Below are 19,443 nucleotides of genomic sequence, written 5' to 3' on the forward strand. Positions count from 1 at the left end.
GCGGGGCACGCAGGAGCCGGCGGCCGAGGCGGCGGCGCGCCGGGCGGTCCCGCTTCCTGACTCGCTCCCGGGCCGGCCGGACGCGGAGCGCGAGCTTGCGTGCTCCGGACGGCGAGCTCCGTCTTCCTTCCGCCCGCAGTCCCAGCGTGCCCCCCAGGAGCCCGGGCCCCCAACCGGCGGCGAGCGGCCGGGCCCAGCCGGCGGCGAGCGGCCGGGCGAGCGGCTGCGAGGTGCCCGCCGGAGCCTCCTGGACAGGCCCTCGGGCCCGGGGACCCGAGGAGGATGAGCTGGCTCTTCCCGCTGAGCAAGAGCGCCTCCTCCTCCGCAGCGGGGTCCGCCGGCGGCCTGACCAGCCTTCAGCAGCAGAAGCAGCGCCTGATCGAGTCCCTTCGGAGCGCCCACTCCAGGTGACTGGGGCCCGCGGGCGGGAGCCGAGGGGGACGGCGGCGGGGGCGGGCGGTCCCCGGGCACCCTCCGCGCCTCCGGACGGCACCCCAGGGGTCTCGGACGGGCCCCGGTCCCGGCTCTGGTCCCGGTTCTGGTCCCCGTCCAGGTCCCGGTCCAGGTCCCGGTCTCGCGCGCTCTCCGGTTCCTAAGCCGCGTTCATGCACTGCTGCTTCCTCTGCTCGCCTCCCCTGACTCATCCTGACCCCTGGCTGCCGGCTGCCCTAGCTCCCCGTCGGATCCCCTCGCTCCCCGTCGGATCCCCGTCGTATCCCCGTCGGATCCCCTCGCTCCCCGTCGGATCCCCGTCGGATCCCCTCGCTCCCCGTCGGATCCCCGTCGGATCCCCTCGCTCCCCGTCGGATCCCCGTCGGATCCCCTCGCTCCCCGTCGGATCCCCGTCGGATCCCCTCGCTCCCCGTCGGATCCCCGTCGGATCCCCATCTCTCGGGCCTTCTCCCGGATTCCTCAGCAACTTCCCCTTTGCCCTCCCCGTGGCCGCCCCAGTGGAGATCCGTGCCCGGCTACAGACAGCCATGAGAAGTCATCCCCAGGTTTCAGAAAGCGCGGAAAGCGAGCAGTTGGCACGTCCGAGGCCAGGAGGCCGGCGCTTCCAGCAGCCAGTCCTCCTTGCCTGGGCGCGCTCTGCGGGGCTCTCCTGCCCCAGCGACTCCTCCGGGTGCGCCTCCCGCGTTTTGGTTACTCCTGTCCCCACGCTCAGCGGGTGCTTTCGGCTCTGCTGGATCCTTTGGTTGCCTTCCTGTGGGTCTCTCGTTTTCAGCGTGCTCAGATGAGGAATATTTGGCAGTTCCGTTTATTTCAAGTGTTTCTGCAGTAAACTGGTTTTCTACAGGTTTTTGTATTCCGAATGCCAGTAGCCTCTAATGGAGCCCTGGTGGCACAATGCTTAAGAGCTCGGCTGCCAACCAGAGGTCAGCAGTTCGAATCCACCAGCCGCTTCTTAGAAACCCTATGGGATAGTTCTTTTCTATAGGGTCGCTCTGAGTCCTCAACGGGTTTTACTGATAGCCTCTAAATGGTTTTCAAAAATTAGAGCTGCCTCTTTATATTAAGTGGTAAGTGAATTATGCAAGCATATTTATTTAAGTTTCACAGCATGTATTTTAAGGTAAAGATGTCAACGACTTTCATTCCTACTCCTCTTTTGAAATACTCTTTTTGCATATGTCCTGAGATAATAAAATTGAATAATTCTCATTGAGTAAACCATCGTTGTTGATGAGCAAACCACAGGAGCCATTCTGTGTTACACTTCAATAATGTTTTTCAAACAAGTCTAGAATAGTTTTAAATCAGGTATATTAAGAGAAAAATTCATCACAAAATCCATTTGGTTAAAAGGAGAGCTATTGTTGACTGCACTTCAGATGTTTTTCACCTGCCTCAGTTGTTTTGCTTGTTCAGAACTTTCAAAAGGTGAAAATCTGTAGCATTGGACAGAAAACAGTAGCAGGTGATTTGATTTGCTAGTGGCTTCCTTTTTGTAAAATTAAGTTCACAAAGTTCTTAAAAGTCAACCTTAATTCAAGTTCTATATTAACCTGTAAAAACCACTTTCACAACAGATGCTATAAAATGACATATTTTTAGCAAACCTAATGAAAGTGTGTCTTCTTTGATAATACCGTCTTGGAAGTATACTGTTAAAACTGTTGCCAAAACATTTTTTAGAACCACGTCCTTGGAATTAGTTGCTTTAAGCCTTTACAGAATATTCTGTTGTATATTCTGTTAAATACTCTCAGTGGTGACAAGTTTTTGTTTTTTGAGGTTGCAGTTGAATATTTGGAATACCCCCCACCCCCAAAGTCCCTTGCTACTAAAGCTAGTAAATAAAGAAAAGGATCTATCTGAAATTTATGTATTTTTTTGCCTCCCAAATAAGGTGTGATTCTAAAGCAGGAATTCTTAGAGAGTCCTGAAATTGGCTTAAGAGGATCCATAAATACCTGAATTGAATATAGAAAGGATCCATAGTTTAATATTTTGAGCCAGAAATGACGGACATGTAATTGGACATGTGACATTATTTACAAACTTTTTAGTGTTATGAACATATAACTTTAAGGACTCAATTTAAGTTCTTTAACAGAAAATACTTGAAGTTTCATTTAATTTAAATCTTTTACATTTACAAATTATACCAGAATACTTCTGGTAACATTTAAGTAGGTCATGACATTGAGATGTCTAGGAATGGGATTGTACCAGAAAAAAAATGCCATCCACCTATTCTAGTTCAGTCTGCCCTTTTACCTAATGATAACACTTTTGGACTTTGGTCATATAGCGGATAAGAGCTACAGCTGCTAATCGAAAGGTCAGCAGTTTGAATCCACCAGCTACTCCTTGGAAACCCTGTGGGGCAGTTCTCCTCTGTCCTATAGGATGGCTATAGAGGCGGAATCGACTTGATGGTAGTGGGCTTGGTTTTTTGTAGGGATGATTTATCAGTGCAGCACCTAACAGCGTGTTGTTTGAGTAGCTAAATTCAGTAGAGCGACATATACTGAGGATTCCATGGAGAAATACACCACGATTGGTTATTCTGAAGGTGTCCTCTGTATAAGTTGAAAGAATCTTTCAATGGGATTTCAGTGAATAATACAAAAACTTCCTAAATTATGGACATCACTGTCCTTGTGCGCTGCCCACCTCCCTCATATTTCATACTCTGTCCCTTCACCAAACGTAAGGGCAGCAGCTCTTTCCTGCAGTGAAAGCATTTGACTTCTTTTGCCTTCTGCATAACCTCTTCCCACCACCTTTTCTCATCTCCCTTCCACCTCTTCTTTCACTCCTTATAACTGAGAATTCAGTCTTAGGAAAGAGTCTCTAGTTCATTTTCTCTAATGGATGTAAACTTTTTTTTGTTGTTGTTGTTGTTAGGTAAGAAATTCTTACTTTCTCACCTTCCTCGGGCCTCTCCTCACGGTTAGCTGAGTTTTATGTGTTTCCTTTTCTAAGTCTCACTGGTGACCAGTAACCAGTTGTTGTCCAGGCAGGTCCGACTCACATGGTTCCAGGTGTGCCAGTAGAACTGTGCTCCATAGGGTTTTCAAAGGCTGAATTTTCCGACGTAGATCACCCATACCTCTGGGTGGACTTGAACTTGCAGCTTTTCAGTTAGCAGCCTGCCAAGCATGTTAACCATTTGCACCACCCTGGGACTCGTAAGGCAGGGCAGATGGGAAAGGTTACTCTAGCTAATTGTTGGTTGTCCACTTCATTTCCCCTGGCTTCTTGGAAGAGCCCACTGCTGTTTGTGTTTCCCGCTCTGCATGTACTCACTGGAGGCAGAGCTCTTTCCACCCCAGAGGATGATCAGTGATTTGTTTAAACCAATGATGACGGTCTTATTGCCCCTGATGGTTGGACGCAGGACTCTTGATCTAATCCTGATCCATGCGAGTTGAAGGGGAAATCTACTGGCGGAGCTGCTAAAAAACATTTTTCTCAATAATTAAGAGAGGTCTGGGAGGAAATGTTTCTCTTATGTTGTGGATATTGTTGTTGTACCTGAGATATCTGGAACTTCTTGGACCATGAGTGAGGACAGGGCTGCCCACTGAATGTGGTAGAGAGCTGGAAAACATCTGGGTCCAGGATAGTGCTTTGCTGCTAAATTAACGAGCAGTGGAGCCTCCCTCTTTCTGAACTTGAGAGATAAATAACCCCTCACTGGGTGAGGCCGCTTTCAGCTTGGTTTTCTTTCTTTAATACTTTGTTTGTTGTTGTTGAGAATATACACAGCAGGGCATACACCAAATCGACAAGTTCTGCAGGTAAGTCCAGTGTCACTGATTATGTTTTTCAAGCAACCCTTCTCTTGCTCCTCTTCTGAATTGTTCCTCCTCTGTTAACATAAACTTTCACCGCTCCCTAAGTTTTCTAATCTTTTGAATTGCTGTTGTCAGTTTGATCCCATAGTTAGTTCTTAAAAGAGCACAATGCTCAGGTCAGACATTCTTTACTAGTTATGCTAAACTATTGTTTTGGTTTAAAGAAGACTTCAGGGGATATTTTTGGTTTAAGGTTCAGCTTGGTTTTCTGTTACTTGCAGTTGAAAACCTCCCAAGTCATACATTCACTGATCCTGGTACATAAAGAGTCTTGAGAAGTGAAGCTGTTAAATATTTCCCTGCATTTTGTCCACAATCAGAAAATATTAAAATCGAGTGACCCTAACAGTGAATAGCCTAACTATCCAGGTCTCATTATCTCAGTATCTGAAGTTAGTTTGCTCCTTTATTATTTTCTGGGCTGTAAAACAGCAACCTGGAGCTGGGTTGTGAATGGTGGTTGTTATTCGTAGTTAACTATGTAAATTCCAAGTTATGCAAATAGCAGCCTTTGTTTATTATCTTTTATTTAAGGAGATCACCTCACCGGTATATGGGCTTCGGCATTCATTTTAGTCAGATTCAATTCCATGATTATTTTGATGCTGTTTTTGTTTGTATTTGATTTAAAAAAAAAAAAATCTGATTTGGGAGTTATGCTTATCAGAATTGCTTTTTATTTTATTTTTTCCATTCTGGTAAACCATTGGATACATGGTCTCAGAAGTCAGGAGATACGGATGTGTCGTTTACTGGCAGTACAACCTTGGATAGTCACGTAACCTTTATTGGCCTCATTACACTGGTGGCTCAGTGGTTAAGAGCTTGGCTGCTAACCAAAGGTTGGCAGTTCGAATCTACCAGCCGCTTCTTGGAAACCCTATGGGCCAGTTCTGCTCTGTCCTGTAGGCTCACTGTGAGTCAGAAATGACTCCACGGCACTTAGCAGCAACAGTAACGTGGAAGTAATAGAATTGTCTAGGTGATCCCCTACTGCCCTGTCCAACTGTGAAAGTCTGTCCATCCCTCGGGCCCCTCAGCGTGATCATCCTTTTGGAGAGAGAATTGCGGTGTTTCCTTTTGCTGCCAAACCCTGGGTACCATCCCTATTTGTGATTCCCAGAACCTTTAGCCTTGGAGAATCTGCTACGCATAACCCTCCCTCACGACTAAGACTCCCTCCTCACAGCTCATGGGTTTCTAAGTAAGCCTAAATTCTATCCCTTTCTTTCTAGATTTCACTCTTCGCTCACAAGGACTCACACACAAACTTGATAACATGACAGACTGGTAGTTGCCAACATTTAGAAATTGAGATTTTTATGTTAACATATATCCAGGTTTCCAACTTTTAAAATGGAAAGATCTGGCAAGAATGTCCATGTTAACACACTTGCTTGAAGCGGCAGAGTAGCCGTGCCCTCTGCTGTGCTGATCCCACTCGGTTTCACCGCTGCTCCCTGTGATACGACAGGCAGCTGCCTCTACTCCTGTACGTTATCTAGTTCCTGCTGGTATTTGAGATTGTAGTTCCTTTATCGGAGGGAATCACCTTAACTTGTTCCAATAAAAAGTTCCAGAAGAATCTGCTATGCCTTAGTCTATTGAAGCTACAGAAATCTACAAAAGTCAACACTGAGGTCTTAATGTGAACTTTGAAATTATGTGTATTAAACAGTCCCACAATTAAGTGAATTTTAATTTGGTACATTAAATCTTAGTCTGTTTATAATCTGTGATTAAAATTTATAATTGGCGAGTATATGATACAGTAAAAGGATGTTTCCATTTTAAGAAGAGTTTCCTAAGTGGATGATAACAGCCTAAGAGTTATCTCCAGTTAATTTTTCTCTTAGCAGTATCAGTCCATAACTGCTTTAAAAAAATTTACAACACAGGCGGTCTTTCCCCATTGCCAGTTGAATCCAGTCACTTCTACCTCCGTCTACCCCACTCCTGAACTACTTCAAAGTGGTCTCTGCTGTCTGCTCCCCTAACCAAAAACCTGGGTAATCCTCAGTTGCCACCCTCACGTCTACCTCGGTCTACCCCACTCCTGAACTACTTCAAAGCGGTCTCTGCTGTCTGCTCACCTAACCAAAAACCTAGGTAATCCTCAGTTGCCACCCAGTCTTCCATCCCCACCTCCACTTTGTTGTGGTTCATTGCCATCAAGTCGACTCCTGCTCATGGCGACCTCATGTGACCCCATGTGTGCAGAGTAGAACTGCTCCGTTGGGTTTTCAAGGCTGTGATCTTTCGGAAGCACATCACTAGGCCTGTCTTCGAGGTACCTCTGGGGAGATTCGAATCACCAGCCATTCAGCTGGTAGTTGAGTGCGTAACTGTGTGTGCTACCCAGGGACTCCCTTCTCTTGCCACTGGGCTCTAGCGGTCTCTCTGCCCTCAGTCTTGTTCCCGCAATGTTTTCTTCCACATGGCTGTTAGAGCGATGTTTTCTAAAATACAACTTTGACCATGTCATTTCTTTCAGGAGTTTTTAGTTCTTGCCCAAAACAGATCCGCCTCCGTAGCTTGGTGCCTGGTTATCGCAGAAGGCAGTGATATGGAGAGAATGTCAAGTTTCTTTAATGGCCAAGGATAAAGAGACTTTTAGAAACTCTGTGTCAGTTCATATCTGAAGCTTTTTTGGTGGTGCTTACTCTGTCTACAATGCCCATTTCATTTCCCTGATTCCCTTTCCTGGGTGTTAACTCCTACTGACATTTAAATGTAGCTCAGGTATTCCCCCCCCCCCCCAGGAGACCTCACCACCACTACTCCCATTAAGGTTAGGTGCGTTCTTCTGTGTTCCCGTACCTTCCTTTGCAAAACTCTGTCATAATCTGATGAGTTCTGTGGAACACCGTTAAAAAATGTTGTAGCCTCAGTGTTCCATATCAGACACATCTAGGGAAAAAAACAAGCCGTTTACCTTAGAATGTCTCAAAGCTTTTAATATGCTAAAGGGCATCAGTAATCTTAATATGAAGCCCTTCGCAAACAGAGCACTGAACCATTTATTTGAAGGATTTATTTTAAATTTCCAGTTTCTTAATTTTACATTTTCCTATCAGCATTGCGTGTGTGCATGCAGATGCTATTTTCTTTTGTTTCTCTGAGGATGTTAATTACACAAACTTATAGTCTTCTCTTGGCTCAATATTCACTCTATTTCCTTGAGTTCTGGGGGCTTTTTTTGTTTGCTTCTTTTGTTGCATTTGATACTTGCCTTTCATGGTTTTGTTTTCTTCAGCTATCTGGTGACTGTTCATGTCTGTATTTGCGGTTCCCCCGGACTTGTTTGTGGATGTTTGCTCCCTTTTCCATAGCCTGCATCTGGTGATTGAAGGAAAGATTGCCTCCTGGATGGGGCAGGCTGCTTGTATTCTGGAAATGGAGGCTTCCTGGGTGTCGGTAGCTCCTAGGGGTTAGGAACTTCCTGAGGCACCGTTACCTTAGGGTCTGCCTCACCGTTTCGTTCTGGGTGCAGATGAGAGGCTTCCTGGGTGTCGGTAGCTCCTAGGGGTTAGGAACTTCCTGAGGCACCGTTACCTTAGGGTCTGCCTCACCGTTTCATTCTGGGTGCAGATGAGAGGTACTGCTCGGGGAGAGTTAATCAAGGCTGCCTGCTGCACCATGTATGTGCTCCCATTTATTACCATGAGAAATGCTCCTACCCCTCTCTCCACACTCTGGGTTTGCATTGACTTGGCTCAAGGGTTTGGAGGACCTTCAGACTGCTCCTGACTTCACTGTGGTCTTATGTTTTGGGTTGCGATAAGTTCCTATATTTACTTTCTTGGTTTTTTTTCCACTCCCTTCCTTAGATCTAATCCCATCTTCTTATCTTTACCTTCTTTAGTCTCTTCTGCATCTACTGTCTTTCAGCGTCTGGCACACCCATAAACATGACTGAGCTCCCCAGCACTGTGGGGACTGCATGATACTCAGTGTGTTGAAACCACTGGATTTTCTCCTCAGGCTATGTGCGCTTTCAAAGCAGGGACTATAGTATATTTCTCTCTATACTTGCTTTGCAAGATGCTCAGTATTTAATAGCTCTTCATTTGAAATGAGTTTTATGATGAAATCCCAGTTTACACAAAATACAAAGGAGGAGATTGTTTATTCTACAGAGGGAATCTTTCACCTGTAGCTGATGCCTCTGTTGCGATTCAAGGTCTGTTTGTTTACAGTTTTAGGGACTACCAAGGAAATAAGGTTGCTAATTAATTACAAATTCTGATTAACGGAGTTATCTGTTGTTCCAGCTCTTGTAGCCGCAAACACATGCAGAGCAATTGAGGTAAAACCATAATAATTCTCTTCTTAAAAAGCCTAGAGGATAAAATTAAATGTTCTCTTGTGACGTGATTACAGTATTTAAATATAAGTATATAAGATACATATTTACATCTAAAGGAGTACCACCTTCAGCATAAAAATATGGCTTCAATAACGTTTATCAGAGAATAGGTTTATAAATGGTGAATATTGGAAACAATCTCAGTATCAGCAGGGATAGGTTAAAGAATAAAAACCCGTTGCCGCTGAGTCCATTCTGACCCATAGCGACCCTGCAGTAGTATTATCATATAGTAGAACACATGCAGCCATTTACAATATTGTAAAATAACATTTCCTGATTGAGAAAGAGAATAACAACAAATTGTAGAGTGAGACAGGAGCAGGTTACAAAATTGTATGTATAGTGTGATTCTATGTTTGTCTTAAAACTGTGAAGGTAGGTTGGAAAGTTCTATACCTATATGTTAACGGTAGTTGTCTTGGGGATACGCAGCCACCAGGGATTTTTATGTTCTGTTTGCTCGTTTTTTACTATGAGAATAAATTCTTTTTGGAATAAGCTTTTTTAAAAAGTTACTAATAAGAGCAGATTTTCAAAGTCTCTTTTGTGGTGAATTATTTCCAGGGAGTGATTCTTGTTTTAATTAAGGGAAACAATTAAATATTTGCTGTGTTGCCTAACGCAGCTAGTCGGAACGCACCTTTGCATTTTGAGTTACAAGAATTCAGCCAACAGTGGTCTCAGGATACTGCACAGTTTATGGTGCTCATCTGTTAAAATCTGCGGTTTGTGTAATTTCACGGCCATACGTTTAACTTGCATGCTGACTTTAGACTGTTGCATAAACTGCAGTTGAACTGTTGCTGTGAATCCCACCACATCCAGCTTGTTTTAAGGTTGTAGAGACTGAACTTTACCACAGGGTGACTAACGTACTTGAACTCTGAAAGTAAGCAGGAATGTTAGAATCCCTCATCCATTTCCCACTTGGAATTCCATGGTTATCTTAAAGTTATCTAAAAGGCTTTGAATATCTGCATATCTAATAATGGTTGTAAAAAATAATAAATAACATTTAGAATAGCGTTCATCCTGAGCACTTTACATTTATTTACTCACAACAGCCCTCTGAGGCAGTTACCAACTTACAACAAGGAAACCAAGGCTGGAGAAGTAACCTGCTCAAGGTTACCATGTGAACAAGTAGACTTTCGCTTTATTCCCTCCTTTTAGATTTTCCTTTTAGTCCATCCTTCAGTTTTTTTTTTTTAGGAGTTCTCAAACATCACGTAAGAATTCTTGTATGTAAGCCGCATGCCTAAAACTGTGTAAACCTTATGTAGGATTTTCAAGGGTGATTTTGACTCTAAAGGATTTAATCCTAAGAACTGATCTTGAAATCCAATCGTCTCCCCTTCATAAATATGATTTTACTATATGGAGAAATGCAGTGTACAAACATACACACAAAGAATACAGAGGAAGTTTAGCGTTTTAGAGTTCAAACAGTAGCAGTGAGGGCCAACTACAGACCGTAGGTTATCCCTCCGTGCCAGAGGGCTTACAGTTGCTTCTACTGCTGGTGAATTGGATGCGTAGTAAATCAGTCTAGCAGTAATACAAGAATTTTCCTTGCCTCTTTACGTCAACAGCTGCCTCCCCACTTTCGATATTTCAGAACATTGTTGTTGTTGTTAGTTGCCATCCAGTTGAGCCCGACTCATGGTGACCTGTATATAACAGAACAAAATCTTGCCGGGTCCTGTGCCATCTTCATGATCGTTGGCATGTTCGAGTCCGTTGTCGTGTCAGTCCATCTCATTGAGTATTTTCCTCTTCTTCACTGACCCTCTACCAAACATGATATACTTTTCTAGCTATTGGTCTTCTTTGATGATGTGTCCAAATTTGCTAAGCCTTTCTAACTATGATATTTTTTTCCTTAAAGTACAAGTTTTACTGGCTGTCCAGATTGTGTGGTTAAAATTAACGTAGCTGAGCTTTAGTAGACTCTAGCATTTAGCATTTGTTTTTAGCATTAATGTTTTTATAACTTTGGATAATTTTTTTTTCAAATTTTTTCCTATAGTATAGCTGAAATACAGAAAGATGTGGAATACAGATTACCATTCACCGTGAACAACCTGACAATTAACATTAATATGTGAGTAGAATTGGGTTCTATTTTGCCATGTAACAGGTCTTCGGAAAAAAAATCTTTATTTTCTCTTTCTTAGTCATTATTAGAAATAAGTTGTGTAAAGTGAGCTTATTGCAAATACTCACTTTCTAGTAACTCAAATTTATACAGAGTTACAATAAGTGAAATATTTTTGAAAGACATCACTAATTTATATTGCTGTAAGAAAGTATAAAAGAAGGAATACAATAAAAATATGTAATAATACTCTTTAGTACTATAATCATTTTTATTGCTTTGGACTGAAGTCTTAGCTGGGGGTCAGCTGAAGGAATCATGATAATGACAGATAACCAAAGGGATCATGCATGCAAAATCATTAGCGATATATTCACCTTTATACAGAAACTACTTAAAATGTTCTCATTTGCAGCAACAGAAATCTTCTATGCGAACCAGAACATTCGAGGCTGAATTTGATCTGCTGATTATTTTTAAGGCAAAAAAATTAAAATGTTAAAAATATAATCATGAGGTTATTACTAAAGTTACAATGAAGAAAGCTTGGACAAGATGATTTCTGAAGTACCCATTTAGCCTTAAATGCAACTATTAGTCTTTAGTGTGAGAAAATTAAGTTATCATCTCAGATTGCATTAGGTGGCTGACTGTTAGAGAAAGCGCTTGAGCCGGGTAGAACGGTACCTCACTTGAAGACAGGAACCACGTCTTACTCACCTTCATATTGCCTAGCATAGTGTCTGCACATAGTAGGCCTTATCGAATGCTAGTTGAATGAACTAATTAAAACATGAACATATAACTGTGCCAAGCATTATGCTAGGTTAATTTGATACATGTGAGGTTTTAGCATCCTGCAAATTGAGGCAAATTACAGACACGTAAGTAGTGAATAGCACAGTCAGGATACAAACCCAGATTGGTTGGGTCCAAAGACCATTCGTTGGATTTTTACCCAACTAGTTTAACATCTTCAACTATACAAGTGAAGTAGCTTTCTCTCTCATGAAATGCTCCTGGCAGAGCTAAGTAGGAGAGGCCAACAAGGACCTGGTTTTTTTCTTTCTTGACAGCGCTGCCAACAAATAGTTTTCTCAGTTATCAGGGGAACAGAGAGACAGTTTAAAGAGAAATCAAATACACTTCTAAATTTTAGACGAGTTTGGAAAACAAGGTTCTATATTCAGGAAGATTCCATTTTTATGATTTTATTCACTATTCATAATTTTCCAGCAGTTCAAAAAAGTTTAAGATGTTCACTTTTTTTGTATTCAGAATTTACCGTTCTTTGTTTGAAATCCTGTGACTGACCTCAAAGTTGGGAGAGGTGTTGGTTGGGAAGTTTAGAAGGGAGCCTGGAAGGACTGAGGCGTGCCGACAGCTGCAGTTTTTCAACCTTAGTACTTTCTTTTTGTCCACCTTACTCTTTAGTAATAGATTGTGAAATAATTCTTGGCAGTGTTTTCAAAGTAGAAAACTCACAAGGAAAGTTCTATGGCCAGGTCCTGCCGTCTAGTAAGAGCCAGATGGGGTTGATGAGGTTTACCTGATACAAATGCCTGATCTAGTTTTTAGCTGAGATTTTGTATAACTTGGCAGAGTATTCTGTTGGAAAGCAATGAATTGGCGTGATGTGAGGAATATTTTACAAAAACAAAGGTTTTACTCTATTAACTCACTGTGTGGTCTTGTTGCCAAAGTGTAACCTTTTGTATGTTTGCAATCAACTCAACATCCGTAACAGAGGACTTATTAATGAATAATTAGTCTGAATGTGTGAAAATTTAATTTGCTTTTAACTTTGTTTTAGGATCATGTTTATATAATGTAACATTCACAGTCTTTGTTTTCTGGTTTCCTTTCCGTTTTGTCATTACCAGATTGCTTCCTCCTCAGTTTCCTCAGGAAAAACCCGTGATCAGTGTTTACCCACCAATACGACATCACTTGATGGATAAACAAGGAGTGTATGTTACCTGTCCGTTAGTAAACAACGTATGTATGCCAGAGAACCTATCTCAGAGGGATATAACAGCTGTACAACTTTTCTGTGAAATAGTTTAGAAATCTGAAACACACTTAAAATTTCATTTTGGAATCAGTAACTTCAAATTTTATGTTCACCATGTGTAATAGATAATACTGTATTTACTTAGCACTACAATTCTGATTGGAAGGTTGTTTGTTTTTCATTGGTCAGGACCTCTTGATGTGACAATTTTGTTTCAGAGCAGGTCATTCCCTAGTTGTTAGGAAGGAATAAAATTCCCATATGCCTTTGAGTTCTTAGGATATGTGTATGATTGATTAACTGGGCGACTGTAACTTAAATAGACTCTCAGTGTTTACCCTTGACACCTACATTCCTGTAGATAATGAAATGTGGAAACATTGCAGGTCTGTTATGACCAAGTAGACTTCTAAGCTGACTTGCTAACTACTAAACATTTATGGTGTTGATTCTGTTGAGAAAAGATTTTAATTGAAAATTTTAATTTTTAATTGACTCAGTACCTCTGCTTTTCATTTAATTCTTGACCTACAAAAGTGGATTAAGATATAAGTTTTAGAGTGACGTTTTATCCTAAGGACACTTTATGGTCTTGTTTTTCTAAAAGTTACTTTAACCGTCCTGTATTATTTTTACTTCCAGTTTACGATGCACTCAGATCTTGGAAAAATTATTCAGAGTCTATTGGATGAATTTTGGAAGACTCCTCCAGTTTTGGCTCCTACTTCAACAGCGTTTCCATAGTGAGTATATTTATAATGAATAAACACTTTTGCTTATATTTGGTTTTGTTTTTATCAGAGTAATAAAAATCTAGTTTAAAAAATCAAATGATGTTAAAAGGCGATTCTCTGCTTACCACATCCTACCTTCATACAAATACTGTATACTTAGGCTGGTTGAAGGCAACTGAGTTTTACTCTTCTAGATGTTTGTTCTAGTATTTGCCTTTGTCTTTCTGAATGGTATGTACATAAGAATACTGCTATTCATTTTAGTTATTATCTATAGATATGTTGTTATGTTAGATGAGGGGTTCAGCGTCTTTCACAAACCTTTACCCTCTCTCATCCTCCCTGTTAAATTGTTTTGTTATTTTTTTACTTAAATCTGCATTTGGTGTTTTCATAATTCTGATTCCCTTAACAATTGTCTATTGTTAAGCCAAGTACTTTATCACGATTACATTTCCTAATGGTGTGTATATATATATATATATATATATATTTTTTTTTTTTTTTTGCCATTTTCTGGAGCTCATAATTACCTGAATTTTACAATGGTTTAATTTTCTTAGAAGATCTGTTTAATTTTTCACACGTTTCAGCCGCTTTGAGTCCATTGTTGTGGCTGATGTCAGTCTGTCTCATTGAGGCTTTCCCTTGTTTTCGTTGGCCTTCTGCTTGACCAAACATGATTTCCTTTTCTAGTGATTGGTCTTTTCTCATGACATGTCCAAAGTGGGCAAGTCAAAGTTTGCCATCCTCACTTCTAAGGAACATTCTGGTAGTATTTCTTCTTAGACTGATTTGTTTATTCTTTTAGCAGTTGATGGTATTTTCAGTATTCTTCACCAACACCACAGTTTGAACTCATCAATGATTCTTCTGTCTTCCTTTTTTGTGTGCATACGAGGCAATTGGAAAGACCATGGGTTGGGTTAGACACACCTTAGTCATCCAAATGACATCTTTGCTTTTTCCAACTTTAAACAGGTCTTTTGCAGCAGAGTTGCCCAATGCGATATATCATATTTTTTTCACGGCTGCTTCCATGGACATTATTGTTGATCCAAGTAGAATGCAATCGTTGACAGCCTCACTATTTATAATGATGTTGTTTATTGGCCCAGTTGCGAGGATTTTTGTTTCGTTCACATTCAGGTGTAATCCGTTCCAAAGGCTATAGTCTTTGACCTTCATCAGTAAGTGCTCCCAAGTCATCTTCATTTTCAGCAAGCAAAGTTGTGTCATCTGTATATTGCAGATTGTTCAAGTCTTCCTCCAATCCTGATGCCGTATTCTTCTTCACAGAGTCCAGCATCTCAGATTATTCGCATACAGATTGAATAAGTGAGGTGAAATGATACGACTCTGCCGCACACTTTTCCATTTGTGGGTCACACAGTGTCCCCTTGTTCTGTTTGAACAACTGCCCATCTGCCTCTTGACCCACGTACAGGTTCTGCATGAACACAATTAAGTGTTCTGAAATTCCCAGTCTTTGCAGTGTTAACCCATAATTTGTTGTGATCCACACAGTCGAATGCCTTTGTGTAGTTGATAAAACACAGATAAACATTTTTCTGCTATTCTCTGCTTTTGGCCAAGATCCATCTGACTTCAACAGTGATATCCCTGGCTTCACATCCTGTCCTGAATTCAGCTTGAACTTCTGGCAGTTCCCTGTCAATGTACAGCCGTAGTAATTTTTTTAATTACCTTCAGCAGAATTTTGCTATCATGGGATATTAACGATATTGTTCGATAATTTCTGCATTCCATTTGATCGCCTTTCTTTGGAGTGGGCAGGCAGTGTCTTCCAAATTTCTTTACATAGACGAGTGAGTACTGGCAGGGTTGTACCCGTTTGTTAAAACATCTCATTTGGTATTCCATCGATTCCTAGAGCCCGGTTTTTTGCCAGTGCCTTCAGTGGAGCTTGAACTGACTTTATACTTGCTACTGAGTTCAAAATAAAGCAGATTGGTTCAAAATTATTAAGGTGTTTGGATAGTATAAATATTTTTTCGTGTTGGTCATACTGTTTTTAAATAACTTATGTTCGCATATATATCACTAATACCTTTAAAGTTTTAAAGTAAAAATGAGCCATTCTTTGAAATTAATAAGTAATCAGAAAGCTTTTAATTTTTGGAATGGGTCATATTCACTTGGTTCAAAAAGTGTAAAGGCATGTAGAGTGAAAGATGTCCCTGTCACTTTTTCCCTTGTAACTTAGTTTTTCTCCTCATCGGCATCCGAAGTTGTTAGTTTGAGGGGGTGTTTATATAATACATATACAAGGAAATATGTATGTGTAGTATTTTAATTCTCCCTTTTTTTACACAAAGAGGACCCCAGTGGCGTAGTGTTTAAGTGTGTAGTGTATAAGCCCACCAGCCGCTCCGTGGGAGGAAGATGTGGCCATCTGCTTCTGTAAAGGTTACAGCCTTGGAGACCCTATGTGCAGTTCTGCTCTGTCCTATAGAGTCCCTGTGGGGTTGCTATGAGTCAGACTCGATGGCAGAGGGTTTGGTTTTGGGTGTTTTTTCACAAGTAGCATCGTACCTTTTTTTTTTTCTTTTTTTCAGACTAAATGGTATAGTTACAGAGAGCTTTTCATGTTAGTATACAAGGTGTTTCCTCATTCTTTTTTATGGCCACAAAGTATTCGTTTTATGGACGTACCATAATTTATTTCAGAAGATTCATTTTGATATTTTTGTTGTTTCCAATCTTTCCTGAAAGGCCTACCCTTTGCCTTTGCCCTTAGTGCTGCAGTGAATAATCTTAAAAAATAATATTTTACCCAAATGTGAGTATATTTGTTGGATAAGTTCTAAAAGCAGTAGCCACATCTGTCGTTTTGACAAATAACTGCAAAATTGCCGTCCAGAGTAATTGTAGCAATATGTGCCCCTGTACAAAATGCCTGTTTCCTTGTATCTTTTGCCAAAATACTGTATTATCAAAATGGCTCTTTGCCAGTTTTATAGGGGGAAATGGTGTGTTAGTAGAATTTTAGTTGCTTTTATCAAACAGTGAAGTCGAGCTTCTTTTCCTGTCTTTTAAAGATATTTTCATTTCTGTTTCTCTGAATTCCTTTTATTTGTATACTCTCCTGCTTTCCATTTTGCTCTTGGGTTGTTAGTCTTTTAAGAATTTCTGGAAGTTTTTTAGGTATTATAAAAATTATTCCTCTGTCTGTGATACGAGTTTCTCATGTTTTCTTCCACTATGGCGTTCATCTTTACTTACAGTGGGCTTTGTTGTGTAGAATTTGTTTGTTGTGGAATTTATCAGTATTTTCTTGTAACTTCTGGATGTGAGAACAGAAAGTCTTTTCCCACCCTAGGACTATAATTTTCTAGTTCTTGTAAGATAATGATTGATAGCAGTGGAATTCTGAAAACTCAAGAATGGCCTCTCTGTCTCCGACCAGTTTGATTGTGTGCTTTTTGAAGCATTCATCTTCTTTTTCATGGAAAACACGATTCTCTTTCTTTTGGAGTTATATATTTCATCAATTTATATAAGATTTAATTCAGTTACATAATTTTAACGGTATTACCTACTGTAAACAGATTCCATCTATATTGCGTGACTGTTACTATTTAGAACAATTTATGAGTAATTTTATAGATATTACCCCTAAAAGCTAATCTAATCTTTCTTCTGTCTTTAGCCTGTACAGTAACCCAAGTGGACTGCCTCCTTATGCTTCTCAGGGTTTCCCATTTCTCCCTCCATTTCCCCCACAAGAAGCTAACAGGACTATCACTTCTGTATCGGTTGCTGACACTGTTTCTTCAGCCACAAGTTATGCCACAGCCAAACCCGCTGCTCCCTCCTTCGGCATCCTCGCCAGTCTGCCGTTACCCATTCCCACGACAGATAATTCAGCACCGGTTGGTATCTTTGGATATCTATATTTTTTACCTTTAAAACATTCAATCAGTAAACATTTATCTGTGCCTGCATTGTGCTAGCTGCTGAGTTAGGCACAAAAGATAGAAAGATGAAATCAGATTTTCCCACCTGAGTAGCAAACAGTACAGTAGAGAAGAACAACAGATAAGCAAATACTGGCAAACTGGGAACTTCCTATAAAGCAGAGAAACAGTCCAGAGTTATGGTGGAGACACAGGTGAGAGAGAGCCAGTGCTCGCAGGGACTGAGGCAGAACTAGCAGGGGCATCTTTTTAAAAAATGTGGTTATTTTTTACCACGTTATCCCTGGTTCCTCGAATCATGCCTGATACTTGGTAGGCATTCAGTAAAAATGAGATGGATAAATGAATGAATGAATTCATGCCTTTGAGGATCAGGTTTTGAAGGGAGGTTCTGAGTTTGCCGGAATGGCAAGGGGTCAGTACACGGCATTCTTTGAAGAGGTCGCAGTGTTGATAAAGGCACAAGACGTAAACCAGGTGGCCTATTTGTGAGTCTATCTATAATAGATCTCTCTGGCCGTTGTATATAGGCCAAAGGGATAGGCATAACAAGTGATCCTACAGGAGAACCAAAAAAACCAAACCCATTACCATCGAGTCGATTCCGACTCACAGTGACCCTACAGGACAGAGTAGAACTGCACCATAGGGTTTTCAGGGAGCGCCTGGTGGATACCAACTGCTGACATTTTGGTTAGCAGCTGAACTCTTAACCACTACGCTACCAGGGTTTCCATATATAGGAGAAGCAGGTATTCTGTTGTGGAGAGTGTGTTACATCACATTAAAGGCTTCAGGTCCCTCATTAGTGTAAAAAAATGATGTTCTTCAGTTGAGCTGGTAACTGTTGCCATGTGGGATGTGATCGAGGGAGAAACTAACACTTTGTGTATAAAACATACAAAGGGATGTAAAAGCTTTCACTTTTAACCCTTAGTGAATAGCACCCAGAGTAATGTTGAAATAGCGTAAAGCCTTATCACATCCAGCAGTACTAATTTCAGAATTTGTAATCATTTAGGAAATGAATATAAGTATACTTTCTTTTTTCCAAGCCATTTCACCGTTGTGTTTCTGAATGCTATATGAATAAGCTGTAAATTAGCAGTATAAACAAATTGCAAGAGAACTTTTCATGGCTTCTTAATTTTAAAGCATCCTCTATATTCAAACAATGCGTACTCTATTCCTCACCTACCTACTATTCTATTATTCAAACTTTTGCCAAATAATTTTTTATACTATTGCTTTTCACTTGTGGTAAATGTATTCATATATACCAATGAAATCCACAGGCAGTTCTCCACATTGTCACAGATACACTTAAGAGACTTATTTTACAGTCATACAGTTGTCCAAAAAAGAGAGCAAACGTAGCTACGCATGTGGTCCTCACCATCCCCTCCCCCAAAAAGGAACCCGTGTATACAAAGCTCTACTGAGAAAACAGCTGGAAGGAAGACGGGGAGAGTAAAGAAAAGGTGAGGTGCAAAGATGAAGAGGCGATAGTGAAAGCAGTTACAGGATGTGGTACATCTCAACTTCTTCTGGTAAGTAAATGAGTGCAGTCACAAAGATGGTTGCAATTGAACACTATTTAAAACTCTTTTTAGATAAACCAGAATGGTGTTGGTTATAAGATGCCGGATGTCCCTGATGCGTTCCCAGAACTCTCAGAACTAAGGTAAAAACCTTGAAGGGTAAGGTCGGCATTCGTTGTCTTATTTTATTTTTTAAATACAGAACAGAGTATCATTTTCATATCCACATTGAATACAAAGATTTGTCAAATCCTCACTATTCCTGTGTTGTGGTTGTCTTAGTGGAAATTTTTAATAAATCAGTTTTAGGTCTTGCAGGTTGTATTTATTGAGTGACTCGTATGTATCCAGGGATTTTTCTTGAAGCTGGGAATGATAGAAGAGTTGCCAAAATAACAAGGCCCTTTCTCTCATGTGAATTACATTCTTTTGAAAA

At 40.8% G+C, this 19,443-nt stretch overlaps 1 protein-coding gene across 1 annotated transcript in view; it reads left to right on the forward strand.

Annotated features, from left to right (window-relative positions):
- The first annotated feature begins 14 nt into the window (after window positions 1–14).
- Window positions 15–19,443, forward strand: part of VPS37A (VPS37A subunit of ESCRT-I) — a 32,666-nt gene continuing 13,237 nt past the window's right edge. Inside the window, exons 1-6 of the mRNA XM_049866942.1 lie at window positions 15–407; window positions 10,709–10,783; window positions 12,661–12,775; window positions 13,434–13,534; window positions 17,199–17,421; window positions 19,080–19,150. Coding sequence (XP_049722899.1) covers window positions 283–407; window positions 10,709–10,783; window positions 12,661–12,775; window positions 13,434–13,534; window positions 17,199–17,421; window positions 19,080–19,150 — 710 coding nt within the window. The 5' untranslated portion in view covers window positions 15–282. The remainder of the gene's footprint in view (window positions 408–10,708; window positions 10,784–12,660; window positions 12,776–13,433; window positions 13,535–17,198; window positions 17,422–19,079; window positions 19,151–19,443) is intronic.

Source organism: Elephas maximus, chromosome 22 (genome assembly GCF_024166365.1).
Source record: "Elephas maximus indicus isolate mEleMax1 chromosome 22, mEleMax1 primary haplotype, whole genome shotgun sequence".
Lineage (NCBI taxonomy): Eukaryota > Metazoa > Chordata > Mammalia > Proboscidea > Elephantidae > Elephas > Elephas maximus.